The 19,343-nt window shown below is 54.9% G+C and overlaps 1 protein-coding gene across 1 annotated transcript in view; it reads left to right on the top strand.

The window, feature by feature from the left end:
• BMP8A (bone morphogenetic protein 8a) overlaps window positions 1-17,586 on the top strand; it is a 43,777-nt gene extending 26,191 nt beyond the window's left edge. The window contains exons 4-7 of the mRNA XM_027537723.1: window positions 8,897-9,097; window positions 9,824-9,903; window positions 10,386-10,496; window positions 14,305-17,586. Of these exons, the coding sequence (XP_027393524.1) occupies window positions 8,897-9,097; window positions 9,824-9,903; window positions 10,386-10,496; window positions 14,305-14,454 (542 nt within the window). The 3' untranslated portion in view covers window positions 14,455-17,586. The remainder of the gene's footprint in view (window positions 1-8,896; window positions 9,098-9,823; window positions 9,904-10,385; window positions 10,497-14,304) is intronic.
• The last annotated feature ends 1,757 nt before the right edge of the window (window positions 17,587-19,343 follow it).

Here is a 19,343-nt window from a genome sequence, read left to right as displayed (position 1 = left end):
CTCGGTAGTTTCCGCACTGTCTCAGTAGTCGTGGCTCACGGGCTTAGGTGCTCCTCGGCATGTGGAATCTTCCAGGACCAGGAATTGAACCCATGTCCCGTGCATTGGCAGGCGGATCTTATCCACTGCACCACCCGGAAAGTCCAAGTTTGGCTTTTTGATTGGGAGGATGGGGTGTTATTCGGGGACCTTCAATGTTTAGTCAGTCCTGTTTTAAGAGTTTTTTCAAGAATTAGCTGAACTCCCTTTTGGGTCCCTTGCCTCAGAGGGTATTGTTTTAGATTAGGTGTCCCAGTGTCCTTTTTTAATGGGACTTATATTAGCCATGCATTTTTGGCCTTCTGGGGTGCCATCAGCCCATACTTCCAGCCTTACCTTTTTTTAGACCTCAAGGGCAGAAGCGGTGGGGAAGATCTCTGTCACCTTTTCTGGGGTGTCTATGAATGCCATCTGTAGCTTACAGCATGCTCTGGTGGGACCCTGATGTCAAGCTACTTTGACAAAAAAAAGTTACTTGAGCATTTAATTTACAAACGAGATCTCAACCCAAAAGATTGGACATGCTGGCATATATAAGAAACTGTGTTTCAAGATGAGGTCACCTAACTGGCATTCTAGAGGTCTGTAAGAAAGAATAATTTTGTACTTTTCCAGAAACTCTTGAGACCAGGATGGACTGAGATGTTTTCTGTGTCACCTTGGTGTCTACGAATCAGAAAGTCAGTCAACTTGTCCCTCACTGTCAGTTACCTGGGACCCTGCGGGGAAAGTGGAATTGGGCACCTCAAGTCTAAGGGAGCCCCCAGGCCTCTTCATTCATCATCTGAGTGTTCCTATCTTTCTACCAGATGGGAGGCTCCTGTCTTTCTTTTGTTGTTTTACTCTTTTATTCTTCAGCCCGGGACACTCCTTCTGTGCCCTTCCTTCTTACAGTAAACACATTGTTTCCTCCCCGTGTGGGCTCACTTCTCTCCTGGGTACTTGCTTTCCAGGAATCCAACGCTGTGGCCAGAAAAGTTATGTTCTGTCTTGCATCCTCTTACTCTGACCTTGTTCCCTGTTGTTGAACATCTTAAAAGCAACATCTATCAATTGAGAAGGGCTCATTCCAAAGGCACCATCTGATTTTTGTAATTTTCTTCTTATATCTGGGCGCTTTGCCCAATGAAGGTCATATTTACCATTCTCATATTTTCAGGGGCCTCGGGATCTGCACCAGTATTGTGCCTATAAGCTTGATAAATTCTTTCTAGAGACTCTGATGGATCCTCACTGAGTTTTTGGTGTATCTCTTGAATTTTGTTTAAGTCTTTTGCCTGATCTTTCAAAGACCCACACTTCCTATAATGCTTTAGGAGCAGCTTGTCTCCATTATTAGGATCCCAGTTGGTCTCGGCAATAAGGACTGCCAGGTTTGCTTCTGGAATTCCATCTGGATCTGCTAGATGAAGCTGGTTTGCTTCCTCTCTAACCTTGTCAAAGACTATCCTTCTTTCATCCCCAGCAAGCATCATATTCATACGAGTATGAGTGCCTGCCCAGGAGGAATAGTGAGTGGCAAAGCTAGCAGTGAAAAGTTCAGTCATATGGAAGGGGTCCTCTCAGTATGTAGGGTTATTGGGTTTTCCAATTAAACAGATCTGGAGTTGAGAATGGCTTGTGCATCCATAGAAACCAAGCCGGCTGGCCATCTGCATTAAAACCTCCTACAGGATATCAGCACAAAGAAAATTGCCCTGTCCCAGAAGTGGCTCCCGGTCCAAACTGGGTGCCCTATTGGGTCTTAAATGGTGACACCAAACCAGGTCCCTGTGCCTGGGAGTTAACATGAAGTGAAGTGAAAGACGCTCAGTTGTGTCCAGCTCTTTGCGACCTCATGGACTATACAGTCCATGGAATTCTCCAGGCCAGAATACTGGAGTGGGTAGCCTTTCCCTTCTCCAGGGGATCATCCCAACCCAGGAATTCAACCGGGGTCTCCTGCATTGAAGGTGGATTCTTTACCAACTGAGCTATCGGGGAAGCTGGGGGTTAACATAGAACCTCTAACTGATCCCCATAAGTAGGGGAAACAGGAGGCAGTAAACACGTTGGTAGCATGGTGGGTGTGGGGTGGCTAGAACAACTGCTGTCTGCTCAGCCAGTGGGAGAGCTAGGTTGGCCAGAGAGGAGTTTCAAGTTTTGAAATAACATGTCCTCACTTTCGCTTTCTTCCCTCCCTCTTGTAGAACAGGTTTTCCCTTTAGTCGCTGTTACCATGATGCAGCAGCCTCTGCCTTCTCCTCCTGATACAGTAGCATAAATGCTTCTACATCAGGATCTCATCATTTTTACATGCTCTTTCACAAAACAATTGTAATGCAAGACTGTATAATAATTAGGTGAGCCGTTCAAGGGTCATTGCTCTCCTGATCCTAATGTATACTGGGGCCACATACTATTTTTTTTTAATTTAATTGTTTTAAATTTTTTGGCTGCACGGGGTCTTCATTGCTGCACATGGGCTTTCTCTAGTTGTGGCCAGCAGGGGCTATTCTTTGTTGCAAGCCCAGGCTCTAGGGCACACCGGCTTCAGTAGTTGTGGTGCAGGCTCGTGAGTTTTGCTGCAAAGCATGCGGGATCTTCCTGGACAGGGATTAAACCTGTGTACTCTGCCTTAGCAGGCAGATTCCCAACCACTGGACCATCAAGGAAGTCCCAGGGCCACACACTATTCCAGAAGAATATCATCTCTTTCTTAGTCATAGGCCCACAGCTATATTTTTACCCATTTATTTAAGATACACTCCAAAGAGCTTTCCTTAGGGACAGATGTTCCTGAGATGATGGGACAAACAATTCCCATATTTATAAGTTCAAGAATAACAAAACACGGACATCCTTGGTGGTCCAATAGCTAAGAATCAGCCTGGCAATGCAGGGGACATGGGTCCTGTGCACCTAGAGCCTGTGCTCTGCAACAAGAGAAGCCATTGCAATGAGAAGGTCGTGTTCCACAACAAAGAGTAACCCCCACTCGCCACAACTAGAGAAAGCCCACGTGCAGCAGCAAAGACCCAGTGCAGCTAGAAATAAAAATATATTAGTAAATAATAAAATTTTAAAATAAATACATTTAAAAAAAGAACAACAAAACACACACCAACACAAGAAATTTGAATATCAAAAGCACAAAGAGATTCCATCCTGAACAAATGCCAAACAAAACCCAGTGAACTGGTTCACAACAGGAAGAGTCCAAAAATTTCCCTCTCCAACAAGATATCCCAGTCAAATGAACAAATTGGCTTTTCCCTTAAAGGAAAAAGCCTTAACTGAGAAGAGAAAACCTTCACGGCTGTATATGGTATAGGGAACCTGTTGGCTCCCGAATGTCAGTTCCTTGCTCCAACTGCCATGCCCTGGGGCAACCAGGGCCACTTCAGGGAATTTTGAAGGTTAGACCCTCAGGACAAGTGGTCCCAGCAGCTCCTAAGGCCTTACCGGAAAATACCCTACGTGGGGCCAGCTAGCCACAAGCATCAAGGCTCCTCCTGGCTGGCTCATCAAAATTTGTTACTGAGCCCAAGCTAGTTCTGCTCACCAAATGTCAGGCCAATAAATTGGGAGACAAGTTGTTGGGACAAGGAAGAATGACTTTAATCAGAAAGCTAGCAGACCAAGAAGACGGCAAGCTAGGGCCTTAGAAAAAACTATCTTGTCCCAGGCCAAACGTGGGCTCCTTTTATACAGAGGAAGGGGAGTGGGCGGGGCCTACTTCAGTGCCGACCAATGGCTTAGTGGAACCACTAATGGTACCTCCTTGAGTTACTCGCTTGGGGGTGGGGCCCATTGCAGTGCCAACCAACGGCTGAGCAGGGCAGATTAGGTTGTGCCTGCCCTACCTGGCACCCAACTCCAGTACTCTTGCCAGGAAAATCCCATGGACGGAGGAGCCTGGTGGGCTGCAGTCCATGGGGTCGCTAGGAGTCGGACACGACTGAGCGACTTCACTTTCACTTTCATGCATTGGAGAAGGAAATGGCAACCCACTCCAGTGTTCTTGCCTGGAGAATCCCAGGGACGGGGGAGCCTGGTGGGCTGCCGTCTCTGGGGTCACACAGTTGGACACGACTGAAGCGACTTAGCAGCAGCAGCAGCCCTACCCCTATTATAGAACAACACCCAGAGTCTACAGTAAGGCTCTGTTTTACTAGAACCATGAAAATCTGCATAAATGTGAATTTTTTGTGATCAGGAGAAATGCTGTCTGAATGAAAGATGGTTTTCCTTTGGCCCTCTGACTTTTTTTCTAGGGCCTTTCATTCTGTCACTCTTTTACTTGTAGCCTCACCTCCTCTGCCTCCCACATTTCTCCTTCTTGTAGCTAAATGGATGTCTCTAGAAGGGAAAAAGACTGTTTAGGCAGCTAGTAAACTGGTCAGAGGGTCAGCTGAAGAGGGAGAGACTGTGGGTGCTAACATTCCTCAGGGAAGTCTCCTCTGAATAAACAGTCTGCCTGTGTGTGGCCAGAGGCTGTGACTTAGGTAGGAGGGGTTCTAGAAACCTGACCAGTGGACTTCAGTGGGTTTTCCCATCGCAAATCATAGTGTTCCTATGTTGTCCAGATCAGACACTAGACCCTTCCGCTCTGTCCTGTAGCCTAAACCGGCCTCTTGCTCATACTCCCTTGAAACCCAAGAGGGGCAGAGAGGTACTTCATCCTGAATCCACAGTCTCACAAGCTAGGGAGAAAAAAATGTGTGTGTGTGTGTGTTTCAACACAAGCCTGCTGTGGAGCTCACGCTTTCTCAGTGTGGCCCTAGGGCTCCACACACCAGACAGGAGCTCGTGGGTAAGAACACGAAGCTCCAGCTGGTCCAGGAAGGCCTTTTGGAGAGGCCTCCCTGGAGCCTCACCCTGGCGAGAGGCCCAGATCCTAAAGTGGAGATAGTGTACCCGAAGGGACAGCCACAGGGTGAAAGGGGACCGTCACCAGGCGGGCATGGGATGGGCGGCACTGGGTGGAAGCCCCCTTCCGGGGCTTCTGGAGATGAGGACCTGACCGCCCTGGGTGTCGGGAGTCTTCCAGCAGCAGCCAGGACAGGCAGAAGTTTCCAGAAGCAGAGCAGTGAGAGGGCTGTTCAACAGTAGGAAGAAGGAAAAGGGCTGAGTTCCTAGTTCTCCTGGTGAGGAAACAACCCACGGGACAAAGGCGCCCGGTCACAGCTGGCTTCCTGCCCAGAGCCCCCAGGCGTCTGGACTGCCCTTCAACGCAGCACGAGGGTGCCATCCATGGCAGCAGACAGAGGGCGGGCAGGGGCTGCAGGGGGGCTCAGGTGGCACCCAGGGCAGAAAAAGGCCTTGGGGAGGGATGGGAGCGATCTTGGCCTGGCCCAGGGGGAGAGGGATGAGTCCCCAGGGATGGGACAGGCAGGGGAGCTACCATGACACCCAGACCCTGATGGGAAGGACTCAAACATGGGGGAGGGTGGAAGTGTCCGGGGCCCGCCTGGCCCAGAAGACCACATCTTCATCCAGGCCTGCAGTGGGGGAGGGCCCCCTGCCAAGGGACGGCGTGCCTGCCGGCACTCTCACAGCTCAGGTCTAGAGCAGGGACTCTGGGTCCCAGAGGCTCCTGGAGTTGCCGCTCTGCTTTCTCGAAAGGGTCCTACCAGAGCCAGGCAGCCTGGGCGCCACCACCTGGACAGTCCAGGCCTGCCCTGTGACCCCCCCCTCTCTGTGCCCAGGAGACCCCAATACCAGACAGTTGCACTAAGAGAAGCCTACAGTGAGCCCAGCCTTGGGTCACCCAAGGTCTCCCTGGCCCGTCTATGGACAGGGCTCTCCAGGAACTCACAGGACAGGGGGCTGCACACACAGGCCCGGAGGGTTGCTGGGCCAAGGCCACCCCACATGTCCGCTGGGCATGGAGCTCCACTCCAGTGCTGCATGGATGACAGCCATCAGCCTTCCTATGTCACTCCTTGGCCACCTCCTAGTGCCCTCGGGGCCCTTCCCTCTGCGGAGGGGCTGCTGTGTGTCTTGTGGCTTCGCCTCGTCACGGGCCGGCTCTTCCTGTGACCCTCACTTGTCGTGACCCAAACTCCCCGAATGGCTTCTCCCTGGGCCGCTTCAGTGTCAGCTCCTGTCTCAGCAGGGTCATCCCTGAGTGGCAGCTCTGCTCATGAGCCCAGTGCATGTAGTGGCAGGTGATGTCATAGGTCAAAGTTAGTCTCTGGTTGATTAGTTGTTCAGTCAACTCTGGCCCCTGGACTTGGGGCTAAACCACAGATGTTTAAGGACTGACCTTTGAGCCAGGCTGTGCTTGGGGCAGTCAATGTCCTTGACTTGTAGTGTACAGTGGAGGATCATAAGACTCACTAATGGGAGACATATTTTTATGTATCTGTATATATGTACACTCGCTGTATCAATGCACACGTGTGCACACACATATACTTGCATGTATATATATGGCTGTGCATCACTATTTCAACACTGGGGTGAAATGTACATGGAAGTGGGACGCTAGGTCCTGTATTTTAGGAAACATAACCTGTAGTCATGTCCCTGTTTTTAACATGATTACGTTATATTTCCTTTAAAAATCCCACAAGGAAAGAAACGAAGACATTCTGTCATATTCTCATCTTTATAATGAAACCAGTAAATAACCTAAATGTCTAAAGATGAACTAATATGTAAATATTAAGCTATATCGTCTCAAGAAAGTGAAAGTAGTGAAAGTCACTGTCATGTCTGACTCTTTGCGACCCCATGGGCTACACAGTCCATGGAATTCTCCAGGCAAGAATACTGGAATGCGCAGCTTTTCCCTTTTCCAAGGGATCTTCCTAACCCAGGGATCAAATCTGGTCTCCCGTATTGCAGGTGGATTCTTTACCAGATGAGCCACAAGGGAAGACATTTGAAATGTTCATAGTTAAGACTTAACAATGGAGAAAAAGTTAATGTGGAAAAAAAGTTGGGAGTAAATACAGAATTCTTTGTTATGCTCACGATTTAAATTAACATATGAAAATATCCCAGGAAAATGAAAATGTTGTGTTGCAGTAGGGGAGGGATTTATGGGTGATATTTTTTCTAAGTTTCTGTACAGTCATTACTTTGCTTTGACAAAAAAAAAAAAAAAAGAAGTCATTGGGAATACAATGAGGTACAGGAATATAGTTTTATTGGTGGAGTTGACTTTTCCAGGGATAATCAGTGTGTTTTTCCTGCATCCTCAGGCTTTAAGCTGATATGAATAAAATTCCACTTTTACAAGTGTCACTTCTCTGAGACTCAGGCCCCAAGCATGTCTTTGCCTGCAGCCTTTTCTCTTTTTCCTCCTTTTTAAACCACAAACCTGGTGGCTAAGGACATAAAGGGACAAGAACTTGGGCTCTGGGATTAGATGCACGTGTTTAAACCCAACTCGAAAGAAACACAAGCTGGAATCAAGATTTCTGGGAGAAATATCAATAACCTCAGATATGCAGATGACACCACCCTTATGGCAGAAAGTGAAGAGGAACTAAAAAGCCTCTTGATGAAAGTGAAAGTGGAGAGTGAAAAAGTTGGCTTAAAGCTCAACATTCAGAAAACGAAGATCATGGTATCTGGTCCCATCAGTTCATGGGAAATAGATGGGGAAACAGTGGAAACAGTATCAGACTTTATTTTTTTGGTCTCCAGAATCACTGCAGATGGTGACTGCAGCCATGAAATTAAAAGACGCTTACTCCTTGGGAGAAAAGTTATGACCAACCTAGATAGCATATTCAAAAGCAGAGACATTACTTTGCCAACAAAGCTTCGTCTAGTCAAGGCTATGGTTTTTCCTGTGGTCATGTATGGATGTGAGAGTTGGACTGTGAAGAAGGCTGAGCGCCGAGTTTGCTTTTGAACTGTGGTGTTGGAGAAGACTCTTGAGAGTCCCATGGACTGCAAGGAGATCCAACCAGTCCATTCTGAAGGAGATCAGCCCTGGGCTTTCTTTGGAAGGAATGATGCTAAAGCTGAAACTCCAGTACTTTGGCCACCTCATGCGAAGAGTTGACCCATTGGAAAAGACTCTGATGCTGGAAGGGATTGGGGGCAGGAGGAGAAGGGGACGACAGAGGATGAGATGGCTGGATGGCATCACGGACTCGATGGACGTGAGTCTGAGTGAACTCCGGGAATTGGTGATGGACAGGGAAGCCTGGTGTGCTGCAATTCATGGGGTCACTAAGAGTCAGACACGACTTAGCGACTGAACTGAATTGAACTGAAACCCAACTCTGGGACGTGGGGTAAATGTCTCCACCTGCTGAGCCTGGGGTCTCCTTTGGGGCCTTCAGGGGACGTGAACAGCCTGCTCTTGGGCGGTGCTCAGAAGAGCAGGCACTGAGTCCGCCCCTTCCCCAGTGAGGGCTGTAAATCTTACACTGATCCCCAGAAAGGATGGGGTGGGAGCTCGAGCCCCAGGACAGAGGTGGGAACTTTGGTTCTGAGAGTCCCCAGCAGTGGGGCTCTGGGCCGTCACTGAGCGGCTGTTTTTCAGTGAAATGATGGTTTCAGGGTTACCGTGAAGACCGGCTGAGAGCCTCAAGTGAACTGACTGAAAGCTGTAAAGCGCTGTTACCGCCAGAGACGCCCTCAATCATCGCTAATTCTGACTCGGGGCTCACGAGGCCCTCCCCCACCCCGTAGACGCGCTGGCTCCGGCAGTGGGGAGGCGGGAGAGCGGGCAGGGAGGTTGAGGGGCTGGGGCTGGACTGGGGACTCGGGTCTTCAGAGAGGAAACCTAGGCCCAGTGGGTCCCCCCGAGGCCTCAGCCTTGAGCTCCTGGCCCGCCCAGAGAGGTCCCCGCTGTGTCCCTGCGCAGTGCCCGCCCTTGAGTGACCCCTCTCTGCTCTCTCCATCTCAGGGCGCAGTGTGGATCCTGGCCTGGCCGGTCTGCTGGGGCGACAGGCTCCGCGCTCCAAACAGCCTTTCGTGGTCACCTTTTTCAGGGCGAGCCCCGGCCCGGGCCCCGCCCGAGCCCCTCGGGCAGTGAGGCCCCTGAAGAGGAGGCCGCCGAAAAGGACCAACGAGCTACCGCCCCCGAACAAACTGCCGGGGATCTTTGGTGAGCCTGGGGACGGAGGCGGGGACGGAGCCCCTCTGGCCTCAGCGCGGTCAGGCCGACGGTCACCCCGCCGCCTTTCCTGACACCCTCTGCCCTGCCCCCTGCGGAGCGACCCCCCCACAGTCTCCAGGGCTCTGAGCATCCACCCTTGCTGCCCCTGCCACCCCAAAGTCCCTTCTCTGCCCTTGGGAATCAGCAGGCCTCGCCCTGGTCTCTGTCAGAACCAGGGGCCCCTGCAGGGTCCAGGCGTTTGTGTGAAGGTCACCCCACCAGGCCGAGCCCCGCAGGATCAAGGCCACCAGGGGCCCTTTCCTTCACGGGAGCCAGCCTTTGCTTGACCTTAATGGGAGCACATGTCCTGCGGAATGGGCATGGCAGGAGAGGCGGGGGAGGTCGGGGTGACTCCGGAGCGGGGCGGGGGGGGGGGGGGGGAGGAGGAGGGGCCCCTGGATGGCCGAGGGCCCCCGGGGCTTTTACTGGATTATCAGGACCCCACAGGCTGAAAGTCAGGGGAGGCTGGGCTGAGTGTGAAGTGACTGCCACCAGAGGGAGCCATCGAAAGTTCTTGAACTGGGTCATGGCACCAGCAGAGCTGCAGACATGGGCTTTATGAGACCAAATGGGTTAGTTTCCCAGCATTTATTATTCAACAAACGTGCGCCTCATGGCGTCCCCCACCCTGGGAACAGCAGCCCAGCAAAGCCCTTGCCCCTCGTGTCCCTGCAGACAACGTCCACGGCTCCCACGGCCGGCAGGTGTGCCGTCGGCACGAGCTGTACGTGAGCTTCCAGGACCTGGGCTGGCTGGTGAGTTCCGACTCTCCTTTCCAAAATGACTGTCCCCACCTGTGTCCCAGGGGAGGTAGACCCACAGAGAACTTTGTCTTTATTTTCCTCTGTTTTCCAAGTTCTCTAAAGGGAGAAGGGAAAAGGGCTGTTTTGTAAAACCATGACTATGGAGACTGAGTCCTCAGCCATAAAATGTCCGAGCTGCAGCAGGGAAGCTGAGGCCAGGGTGGGCAGTGCCTCTGGCGGGGCTGTGACTGGGGGCAGCGGGGGAGGACGCAGCTGCACGCTGACGGCGTGTGGAGGGGACGGAGCTCGTGTCCAGCTCTGTTCACCGAGGGACTTCAGTGGATGTCTGACCTGGGGGGTGTGGCACTCTGCCCCGGGAGCTGTCCTGAGGCTGAGGGAGGGAGGGGGCAGCCCTGAGTTGTGCTGTGACAGGTGCTGGATGAAGAGCTGGGAGGGCACATGGATGGGACTCACCTTCTCCCACTACCCCCCAGGACTGGGTCATCGCCCCCCAAGGCTACTCAGCCTATTACTGTGAAGGGGAGTGCTCCTTCCCGCTGGACTCCTGCATGAACGCCACCAACCACGCCATCCTGCAGTCCCTGGTCAGTACCGCGCCCTCCTGCCCGGACACCTGGGGGAGGGGTTCGCCCTGGGGAGGGGGCGTGCAGCCAGGAGGTGACCGTGGACTGCTGTGTCAGCGAGCCTTCTTCACGTGGAAACCCAGCCTGCACGTGCAGTGAAATCCCACGGCCGTACAGAGACAGGTCCCTGTATGGCCACTGTGTATGGAGACCCTGCGTCCCACGAACCTGAACAGCATGCAGCAGGCTCTTGCTGACTGGTGTGCACACATACACACGTGTGCACTCCATGTCCACACGGGGGACATTCACATCCATGGGGTGGGCCTGCCTGCTGGTGGTCAGAGGCACTGCACGTTCATGACCGGTGGGCATCCCACACGACTACCCGTGCCCCAGGTACACACATGTGCACCGCGTTCACTGTCGAGTTTGGCCTCCTGGGGGACACACACCCTGGGGGTCGGGCTGAGTTACACACGTGGAGGTTCTGTCCTCTCCCTGCACGAGAGTTGCGGGCTGCCCTGTGCCCTTCTGGCTTCGGCTTCCCCTCCCGGTCCTCTCCTGTTGTTTTTCTTCCGGGTCCCTCTTGCTCTTTGTCTTTCTACAGATCTTCTGATGCCCTGGTGTCTGGGGTAACTTTAAATGCTGGAAGTTTCTAGTAGGAACATGGTTGAGGCTGCTTATTGCTAAGTGTTTGCAGTGGTTTGTGTGTGTGTGTGTGCTGAGCCTTATTTGTAGAACGTTGACCTGGGCACTCTAGTTAGAGGCTGTTCAAGGTGTTGCCAGAGTGAGAGTGAGTGAATTAAGAAAGCAGCCTGGACGCCTGGTAATGCCTCCTTTCCCAGTGGTCACGTGGGGTTTGCTGGACACCCCCTCCTCCAGGAGCCACCTTCCTTGCAGAATCTCAGGGGTGATGAGCCGTGTGTGGGCTTCTCTCTGCCCTATGAGGGGGGCACAGGGTGATGACGGCGCTGCCCCTCACCGGACTGGTCCCCTGGCTCTGCAGCAGCCCCGCCCCTCAGCCCCTGAGCTGTCAGTCAGCAGGAGGGAGCACCAGCTCTGTGCTCGGTGCTGTCAAGGCAGCGGCTGCCCTCTGGGGAGGCTGTCAGTGAACACGAGAATAAAGGACAGCCACCACGGTGGGTCCCCTGAGGAGGGGGAGACTGGAGTGAGCTGGGTGGGCTCAAGGACCCTGGCTTGGAGGGGAGAAGGACGGAGGGAGGTGATGTGGGGGCGGGCAGGGCCTCTCCCACAGGCTCGGCAGGTGGTAGATTTAATCCCAAGTAAACTGAGGGGCTGGAGTAGATTTCAGAGAAGCAGGGCCTGATCTGGGCACTCTCTGGAAGCATCTCTGGCAGCTGCAGGACAGACCGTGGGGTCAAGGGTGGAGGAGGCAGGGAGGAATGAGGAGCTGCTGTGGTCCCCACAGGAGGACCAGGCACCTGGTGGGGTGAGATGTGGACAGTGGAGGCAGGAGGGCAGGAACCCAGGCCTCCAGGTGAGACCCTCCCCCAGGACGAGGAGGGGGCAGTGAAGGTGTTGGGTGGAAGAACGGATTGGAGGGAATCAGCGATTCTGCTTCCATCCCCATGTGTGTGAGGCCCTGCAGGACCCTACGTGAGAAGTTGAGGGCGGGGGGTGCAAATCTGGAGTCTCCGAGTCGTGAGTGCAGAAGAGATTTTCTGGGGGGACAGTGGAGGTGGGAGACACCTGGGGAGGAAGAGGAGCCTGGGTGGGAGGGAGGAGGTGAGATGGTGGTTGGGGTGTCCTGGGGCTGAAGAGGAGGAAGTGGGTCCCTCCAGCCTCACCCCCCACATTCCCCACACAGCAGCTAGAGGGTCGCACTAAAGCACAAATGTGACCACCTCCTTCTGGGCCAGGAACCCCCTCCCCGTGGCACCCCTTATCCCTGGGGAGAAGTCTGAGCCTTTGGCCTGTGACCCGGGGCCCCTCACTGGCCTACCCACCTCTTCAATGTCCCCCAGCCCATGTCCCAGTGCCCTCACCTCCCTCCTTTGACCAGGGTCTCCTCATCCGCCCCGGGCCAGGCCAGCTCCTGCTCGCCCTGCTGCCTTGTCTCTGGGTCCTTCCCAGCCAGCGTCGGTCTCCAGCGCTCCTGTTCCCAGAGTGAGGACAGCTGCTGTGACTATTGTACTGTTCTCGGGGGTCCTGGGTGTTTGCTGGAATGTTCCCCTGTCTCCCTTCCTGTCCTGCTGAGGATGAAAGTGGCGACCATCTCTGAGACATTTCTGTATTTTCCACCTGGGCAGAGCTGGCACAAGGCACGTGTCTGAAATACATTTGTGTTGGAAGGGAGAATAGCACCATTATACCCATTTGGCAGAGGAGAAAACTGAGGTCCACAGAGGCATGACTTTTCCTGAATGATGCACAGCCAATAAGTTTCAGAGCCTCCAATTTGGTCTGCCACGGGGCTCTAAAGTGACGTGAATGGAAAGGCACATCAGACTCCAGATCAGTCTCTTGGTACAGACGGAACAAAGGCTGTCCTCTCTGTCGATCACCTGGTGAAGCCTGGTCCAGGATGGACTTCTAGAACAGCTGTGCCCCTGTGGTGCTGTCCTAACCTAGGAAAAGCCCTCCCGGGTTTCGAGCCACGTAGAGCCTCATGGGTGGTGCAGGTGGGCAGTGTCGCCTGGTTTCTTTCATGTGGGCCTTTGAAAGCCAAGCCCAGCCACCCCAGGTGGAGACTGGGAAATTGGGGAGCAGCATCCCCACAGCCCAGTCTGGCTGGACATCCCTACCCAGGCCAGCCTGGTGCCTGGCTGACAGTCCTGGCAGCAGGCTGGATCCAAGCTGGGCCTCCCAGGACAAGGCTGGGCTCTGGGTACCAGGGGCCAGGGTGCCTGACATTCACCCCCACTTCAGATGACTTCATCCAGGTCCTGCTCAGCAGTCTCCCATGAAGGGTGGGAGGTCCTGCTGAATGGATACAGGTTCCCTTTTCTCTCAGGCCCCGACTGAGTTGGGGGGTGTGGCAACCGGATGAGGGGTCCAGTATGAACTGCAGCTCATCCTGCCTGAGTCTCTGCATAAATATTTGTGTGGAGGCTTCAGAAGCTCCCTCAGACAGGCTGTTTTCAGGGGTAGAGCTGTTTGCAGGAGGGTAGCAGGGACTCCCGGCCCCCTCTCTGAGTCGGGTCCCAGCCTTATGTGCAACCTCAGCCAAGCAACTATACAGGTGACTCGGCCCCTGTGTCCCCAGCGGTCATCCATCCAGAACAATCCCTGTCTGGAAGTTGTTACAAGGGTGGAGGTTTGAGAAACAGTGGTGTTGGACACCTCAAGGGTGAGCCTGGAAGACTGGGCATTAAGAGGTGTAACAGGGACCTTCACCGGCTCCCAGCCCTGAGGGGCGGATGGACCAGAAACAGCTCATGCGGACAGGACCCGAGGCGGGATGTTACAGAAGCGATCAGGGAAGGAGGAGGGGCAGAGGGGGTGGCGGAGGGGGAGGCAGTGTCGCAGCGGCGCCAGGCCGGCGCTGGCACAGGTGCGGGGGATCCGCAGGGTCAGGGTTCTCCCATCTAAGGGGAGGGGCTGTGGCAGGAGCCCCCGGTGCTCAGTCTGGGCCTGAGGGCAGTGGGCAGGGCGGGCGTCAAGGGGGCGGGGCCGGGGCAGAGTTCAGGCCAGCACCTGCCCGGCGGGCTGCGGGGGGAGGGTGCGGGGGTCGGGGAGGAGATGGAGCTGGGAAGGGGCCAGCGGCGGAGCCCCAGGCGGCAGGAGCTGGGCGCTGGGACGGGGGTCCCGGGAGAAGCCCGAGGTTCTCACGCCTCTGCCCGCTGCCCCCTCCCGCCCCCGCCAGGTGCACCTGCTGAAGCCGCACGCGGTCCCCAAGGCGTGCTGCGCGCCCACCAAGCTGAGCGCCACCTCCGTGCTCTACTACGACAGCAGCAACAACGTCATCCTGCGCAAGCACCGCAACATGGTGGTCCGCGCCTGCGGCTGCCACTGAGGCCCCGCCCCCACCGGCCGGCCCTCCGCGGGGGCGGGGGCTCGGAGACCCCCAGCGCCGTCCCAGCTCAGGCAGGGCGGCGGCGAGGGCCCCCCTCCCCTGCCCACATCCTGCCAGGGGCTGGTCCTACCCAGGCCCTCTGCCTCCTGCCCTGGGATGTGTGGTAGCCTGTCCCACCCAACCCCACGTGGCTGATGCAGGCTGCGGTCAGCACAGAAGTCCCATCTTAGGACCTGTCCTTGGCCAGCCCTTTACTACTGCGTGCGACCCAGGATGGTCTGAGAGCACCTGGAGCCTGAGGCTAGCAGCCAGGGGTTGCTCCACTCACCACGGGTCTGGGTGTGGGTCTGCTCCTTGCCGGCACAGCGCAGCCAGAGGTGCACATCCTCTGGGTGTAGTGTATTAGTGGTTCCTGACTTGGCCTTTGGGCAGTTAGCACTTTGGGAAGGAACAATGGGCCTTCTGCTTGGGGGTGAACCTGGTGGGGACGTCTCCTGCCTGGGGAAGAGGTGTGGCCCCCAGGGAAGCAGTGAACCTTGGAGGTTTGCAGGTCCCTCCATCTCTCTGTGTCGTGCTCTGCACTTACACATGAAGTGAACTCTTAGCACAAACAAGGGCACAGCTGCAGGGAGGTCCAGGCTGACAGCACAGACGTCACAGCTGAGCCCCTTGCCCACGGCCATCAGTCACCATCTTCCACAGACCCTGAACAGGGCCTCAAGGCGCTCAGCATGCGATTCCAGGCAGCCAGCAGCCCTGAGCCTGGTGTACTGCTTTCTCTCCTGCCGCACTGAGGAGCAATCCAGTGCACGCAGGCACAGGGCGAGGGTGGGCACTGCGTCAGCCAGCGCCCAGAGGCTGATCACACAAGTCTGAGTCACCCTGTGCGCCCTGGAGCCCCGTCCTGTTTCTTGGGGCCTGTGAGCCAAAGAAAAGGCCCGGGTGCCAGGGGAGTGACAGGCGGCAATTAGGCCGAGCTGGGTGGGGAGGTTCCCGGAAACCACTGTTCTTCTTAGAGCGGCCACCTGGAGTGTTTATTTGATTTCTGACTTGGTAAGCCTGTAATTTACCTGGTGGACCAGACAGAACCCAGCTGCCGGAACCCCAAAATATCATTAAAAGCAGATCCTGAACCTGCCCCAGCCCACAGGCCCAGCCCAGGATGACACCCCTGGAGTTTACTCTGTGCCCTGAGGGGCTCTGGGAGCGCAGCGGGGGTGGAGGAGGGGCCCTGCTTCAGGACAGCAGCCTCTCCGCCTGGACCTGGGAGGGGCTCTGGGAGCCAGTGCACAGGAAGAGACCCCTCCATGGACACAGGAAGACGGTGATCTCCCTTTTGGTCTGGGGCTTTGACCTCAGGCTGGCAGCAAGAGGACCAAGTACCAGCACAAATGTCAGTAGACCCATATTCTGGCTTCAGCTCAGTCACTGACGTGCCTGATGTCTGGGGAAATGCCCTTCCATTCAGGCTTCTATTTCCTGTCTCTGACAAAAGAACATACATAGGACTCTCACATCTCCAAAGGCCCTTCCGGCTGGAGAATCCACCTACAACTCTGGGCCTCTCCTCTCCCAGAGCCAAGATGTGGTCTAAGTGCCCAGCGGCCCTGAGACTTGAAGCCTGCTATTTCAGGGCCTCATTCAGAGCTCTCTCCTCCCAACATCATGGGCAGTGGAGGCCTGGAAACTTTTGACAGATGCCAGTGTTAAGTTTCTTCATTGCCTAAGCACATAACCTGGTATGGTTTGAGGCACCAGGAAAATTTATGAAGTGAATGTTTGGAAGATGTGACTGCCCTGCCCATCGGAGGTGCGGAACATAAGGAACACAAGGATCGTGACACGACTCCCTTCCCGTGCGGTAAAGTCAGGAGTCCAGTGGTTGAGGCCTTCCTGACACTTCTACCACCCTCAGCCATCCACGTGGCCACCGAATGAAATCCAACAGAAAAAGGCTGCAGAGAAGGGCAGTAATTAAAGACAGAAAACTGATGACGTGGCAGTGGCTAGTTACCAGGGCCATCTCGTTTACCTGGTTCCCTTTGGCAGCGCAGGTCACATTTCAGGCTGCACATGAGAAGCATAAATAAGGGCGATCAACTCAGGCCCACTGGCAGCAAAGTAGATGGGGAGGGTGGGCGCAAAGGAAGCGGTGCCTGGGGCCCATGCCTGGGAGGGCACTGCTTTGTCCCCCTCACCCCAAGCACATCCTCATTACTGTACAGCCAGCCTGGCCCAGACATCAGCTCATCGGACAAAACCCAATTCTTGTGTCTCTATGTAGGGAGGTGGGTGACATGCTTCAAAAAGTTCCCTACAATTTCATAGGAAAGGAGGCGATGACAGGAGAGGGTAGCTGTGGCAGCCAGCAGACCTGCCAGCAACAAATCCTGGCTGTGCCTCATGTTGATGGGACCACTCGAGCACCTCAGAGCCAGCGACTCCTTCTCTGCAGAATGACTGCGCCACGGGTTCTGCCCTGGTGGAGCCAGCGTGGGGATCAGGTCTGTCCGGAGCACTTGGCACTGATTCTGCACACGTGTGCTGAATGAACAGTATTCTTTGTGGCCTTATTTTAAATGAACTTGCAAATTTGGGTCTCCCCGAAGTGCCTTCCTGTTAAAACCCAGCCCTCCCAGAATGTGTCCTTGGAAGTGCTACTGTACTCATTGGGCTTTTCCTTAAAAAATAGAAACTTGGTAATCTCCTGGGGTGAGGTGTGGACTTGCACACCACCCCCCCATCTGTGGAGGGGGTCCCAGCTGGCCGTGACAGCTTGATCCTGTCTCTCCTGAGGACGGGGCAGCACTGCACCCCCACCCCTCCTGTGGCCCTGCGCGCAAGTGCAGCTCAAGGGGAAACTTTCTGGGGTTTTTGTTCTTACTGGGAAGCCTTGAACAAGCATTTGGCCCTCTTTTCTCACTTTCAAAAATATTACACATGTCGGGGATGCTCTTGAAAATAAAAAACAATACAAACACATAATCTCACCACAGAGACAACCATTGTTAATCATTGCAGTCGTTTTTCCGCGGCATATGTGTCTTTTTACATAATACATGGGTTACTTTACAGTTAGGATTGTGCACTGCTAGTGATCTAAATCATTCAATCTAGGACATATCTTGAACATTTCTGTTATTAAATACTCCTTGGGAACATAATTTTCAGTAGCCTTTGATTTCTGCCTTAGGTTTTGTTACTCACAAACCAGGGCTCACTATTCCTTCCCCAGAGGGTGGTGGTGGGCCCCCAACCCTATCATCTGCAGCAATGGGAAGGAAGGAAGGTAGCGAGGGCATGGCCACCAGGCTGGCCAGTAGCTCAGATAACCTGGACCAGGTCTGAGGCTCAGGCTGCCACCTGTACAAGGCTCACAGGTGATCACCATGGCGTAGTTTCTGGGGCAGCCCTTGCACAGGACAGGGTGAGCAATCACCTCCTGCTGGTTTCTCCCAAGCGAGCCTTTCCAGCCAGTCTGCTGGTCCCCACCTCTCCAGGGCAATCAGGAAAGCACAGTGACCAAGTCACCCCACCCCCACCCTTCCCTTGTTTCACAGGCTTTGTGACCAGTCCTCTCTGCTGGGGCCACAGGCCAGCCTGCTCTCTGCCCACATGTCGTCCCCAAGGCCAACCGTGCTGAGCCTGAGTGCTTCCCCTTGTTGCTCGGACATCACACCAGCCCCAAATGGCTGCTGCCTGTGCTGACAGCCACAGCTGACTGCCTATGTGAAGTGAGAAGTGAGAAGGCGCCTCTGTTAAGAAGTGAGGGTCCCGGCTGGGATACTGTGGCAATGGGTCTCGGTCACAGGAGCAGCCCCAGCCAGCCACAGAGGACGAAGCCCCACGTGAAAGCAGAGAGCCGGGCTAGCACTGGCGTCGTGGGGAGGGCTAGCAGCTATCCCTCTGCAGGATCTAGCCTGGGGGCACTGGGGCCAGGGGCCAGCAGGCTACCCCACCCTCCCGACTCAACCTGATCGCCAAACCCAAAATGAGAACACAGGTGAGGGAATGAGCCCAGCCCAGCGGTTTCTGAACATCCAGACTCGATCTGGACAACCATCAGCCGGCGACAGGGGAGCAGGGGGCAGTCCTGGAGGAGGTTTCCAGTGATGGACTGACGGGGCTCTGCCTTCGCACATTCAAGTTGCTGTCAGGCGGCCTGGCTGGCCAAACAGGTGTAGGGTGAGAGGCTGGCCTAGAGCAGGTGACAAACCATGGCACCAGAGTTCAATTTCCAAGTGGGCCAAGGGCAGGGCAAGAACCGCCTCTGGCTTCTTATGTCTCCCCAGCACCCAGCACAGGGCCTGGCAAAAGAAGGGCCCTGAACTCTGCTGTGATACAATTCTATGGGTCCAACGAATGCACAGCGTGTGAACAGGTCGCTGAGACTGAATACAGTGCCTGTTAGCCCAAGACCAGCAGGGGTCAGGGTAGGACTGGGGCCTGGCTAATCTACCTGGCCTGCCTGGTAGCAGGTGAGAGAGAGAAGACAAGAGGCACTGCCACCTGCAGAGATCAGACCAGGGGGTACTTTTCGGGCAGCCTGGAGGGGAGGGAGGCCGCACAGGGGGTGCCACGGTCTGTCATCTGTTGCAGCAGGACAGGTGAGTCACAGCTGCAACCGCTGAAAACACGTGGGACCTGGCTGCATGGCAGCAGTATAAGAACTAGGATTTCTTTTACCAGAAGATACATCCAGTATCCACACTAGGTGGGCCCAGAGAAGCCCTGGCAGCAGAGGCCTGGAAAGACCACACACAGCCGTCCATGGTGGGGAGGGCGGCCCCAGGCCCAAGGCCACACTTAAGGAAGAACCAGAGGAGGCGCAGGCTGTGCCTGCAGAGGAGCTTACCCCGAGGAAGGGCCACAACACGAAGCCCTGCTCG

Source organism: Bos indicus x Bos taurus, chromosome 3 (assembly GCF_003369695.1).
Source record: "Bos indicus x Bos taurus breed Angus x Brahman F1 hybrid chromosome 3, Bos_hybrid_MaternalHap_v2.0, whole genome shotgun sequence".
NCBI classification, from domain to species: domain Eukaryota; kingdom Metazoa; phylum Chordata; class Mammalia; order Artiodactyla; family Bovidae; genus Bos; species Bos indicus x Bos taurus.
Note: the sequence above shows the minus strand (reverse complement) of the source record. Positions and strands in the feature narration are given on the sequence as shown.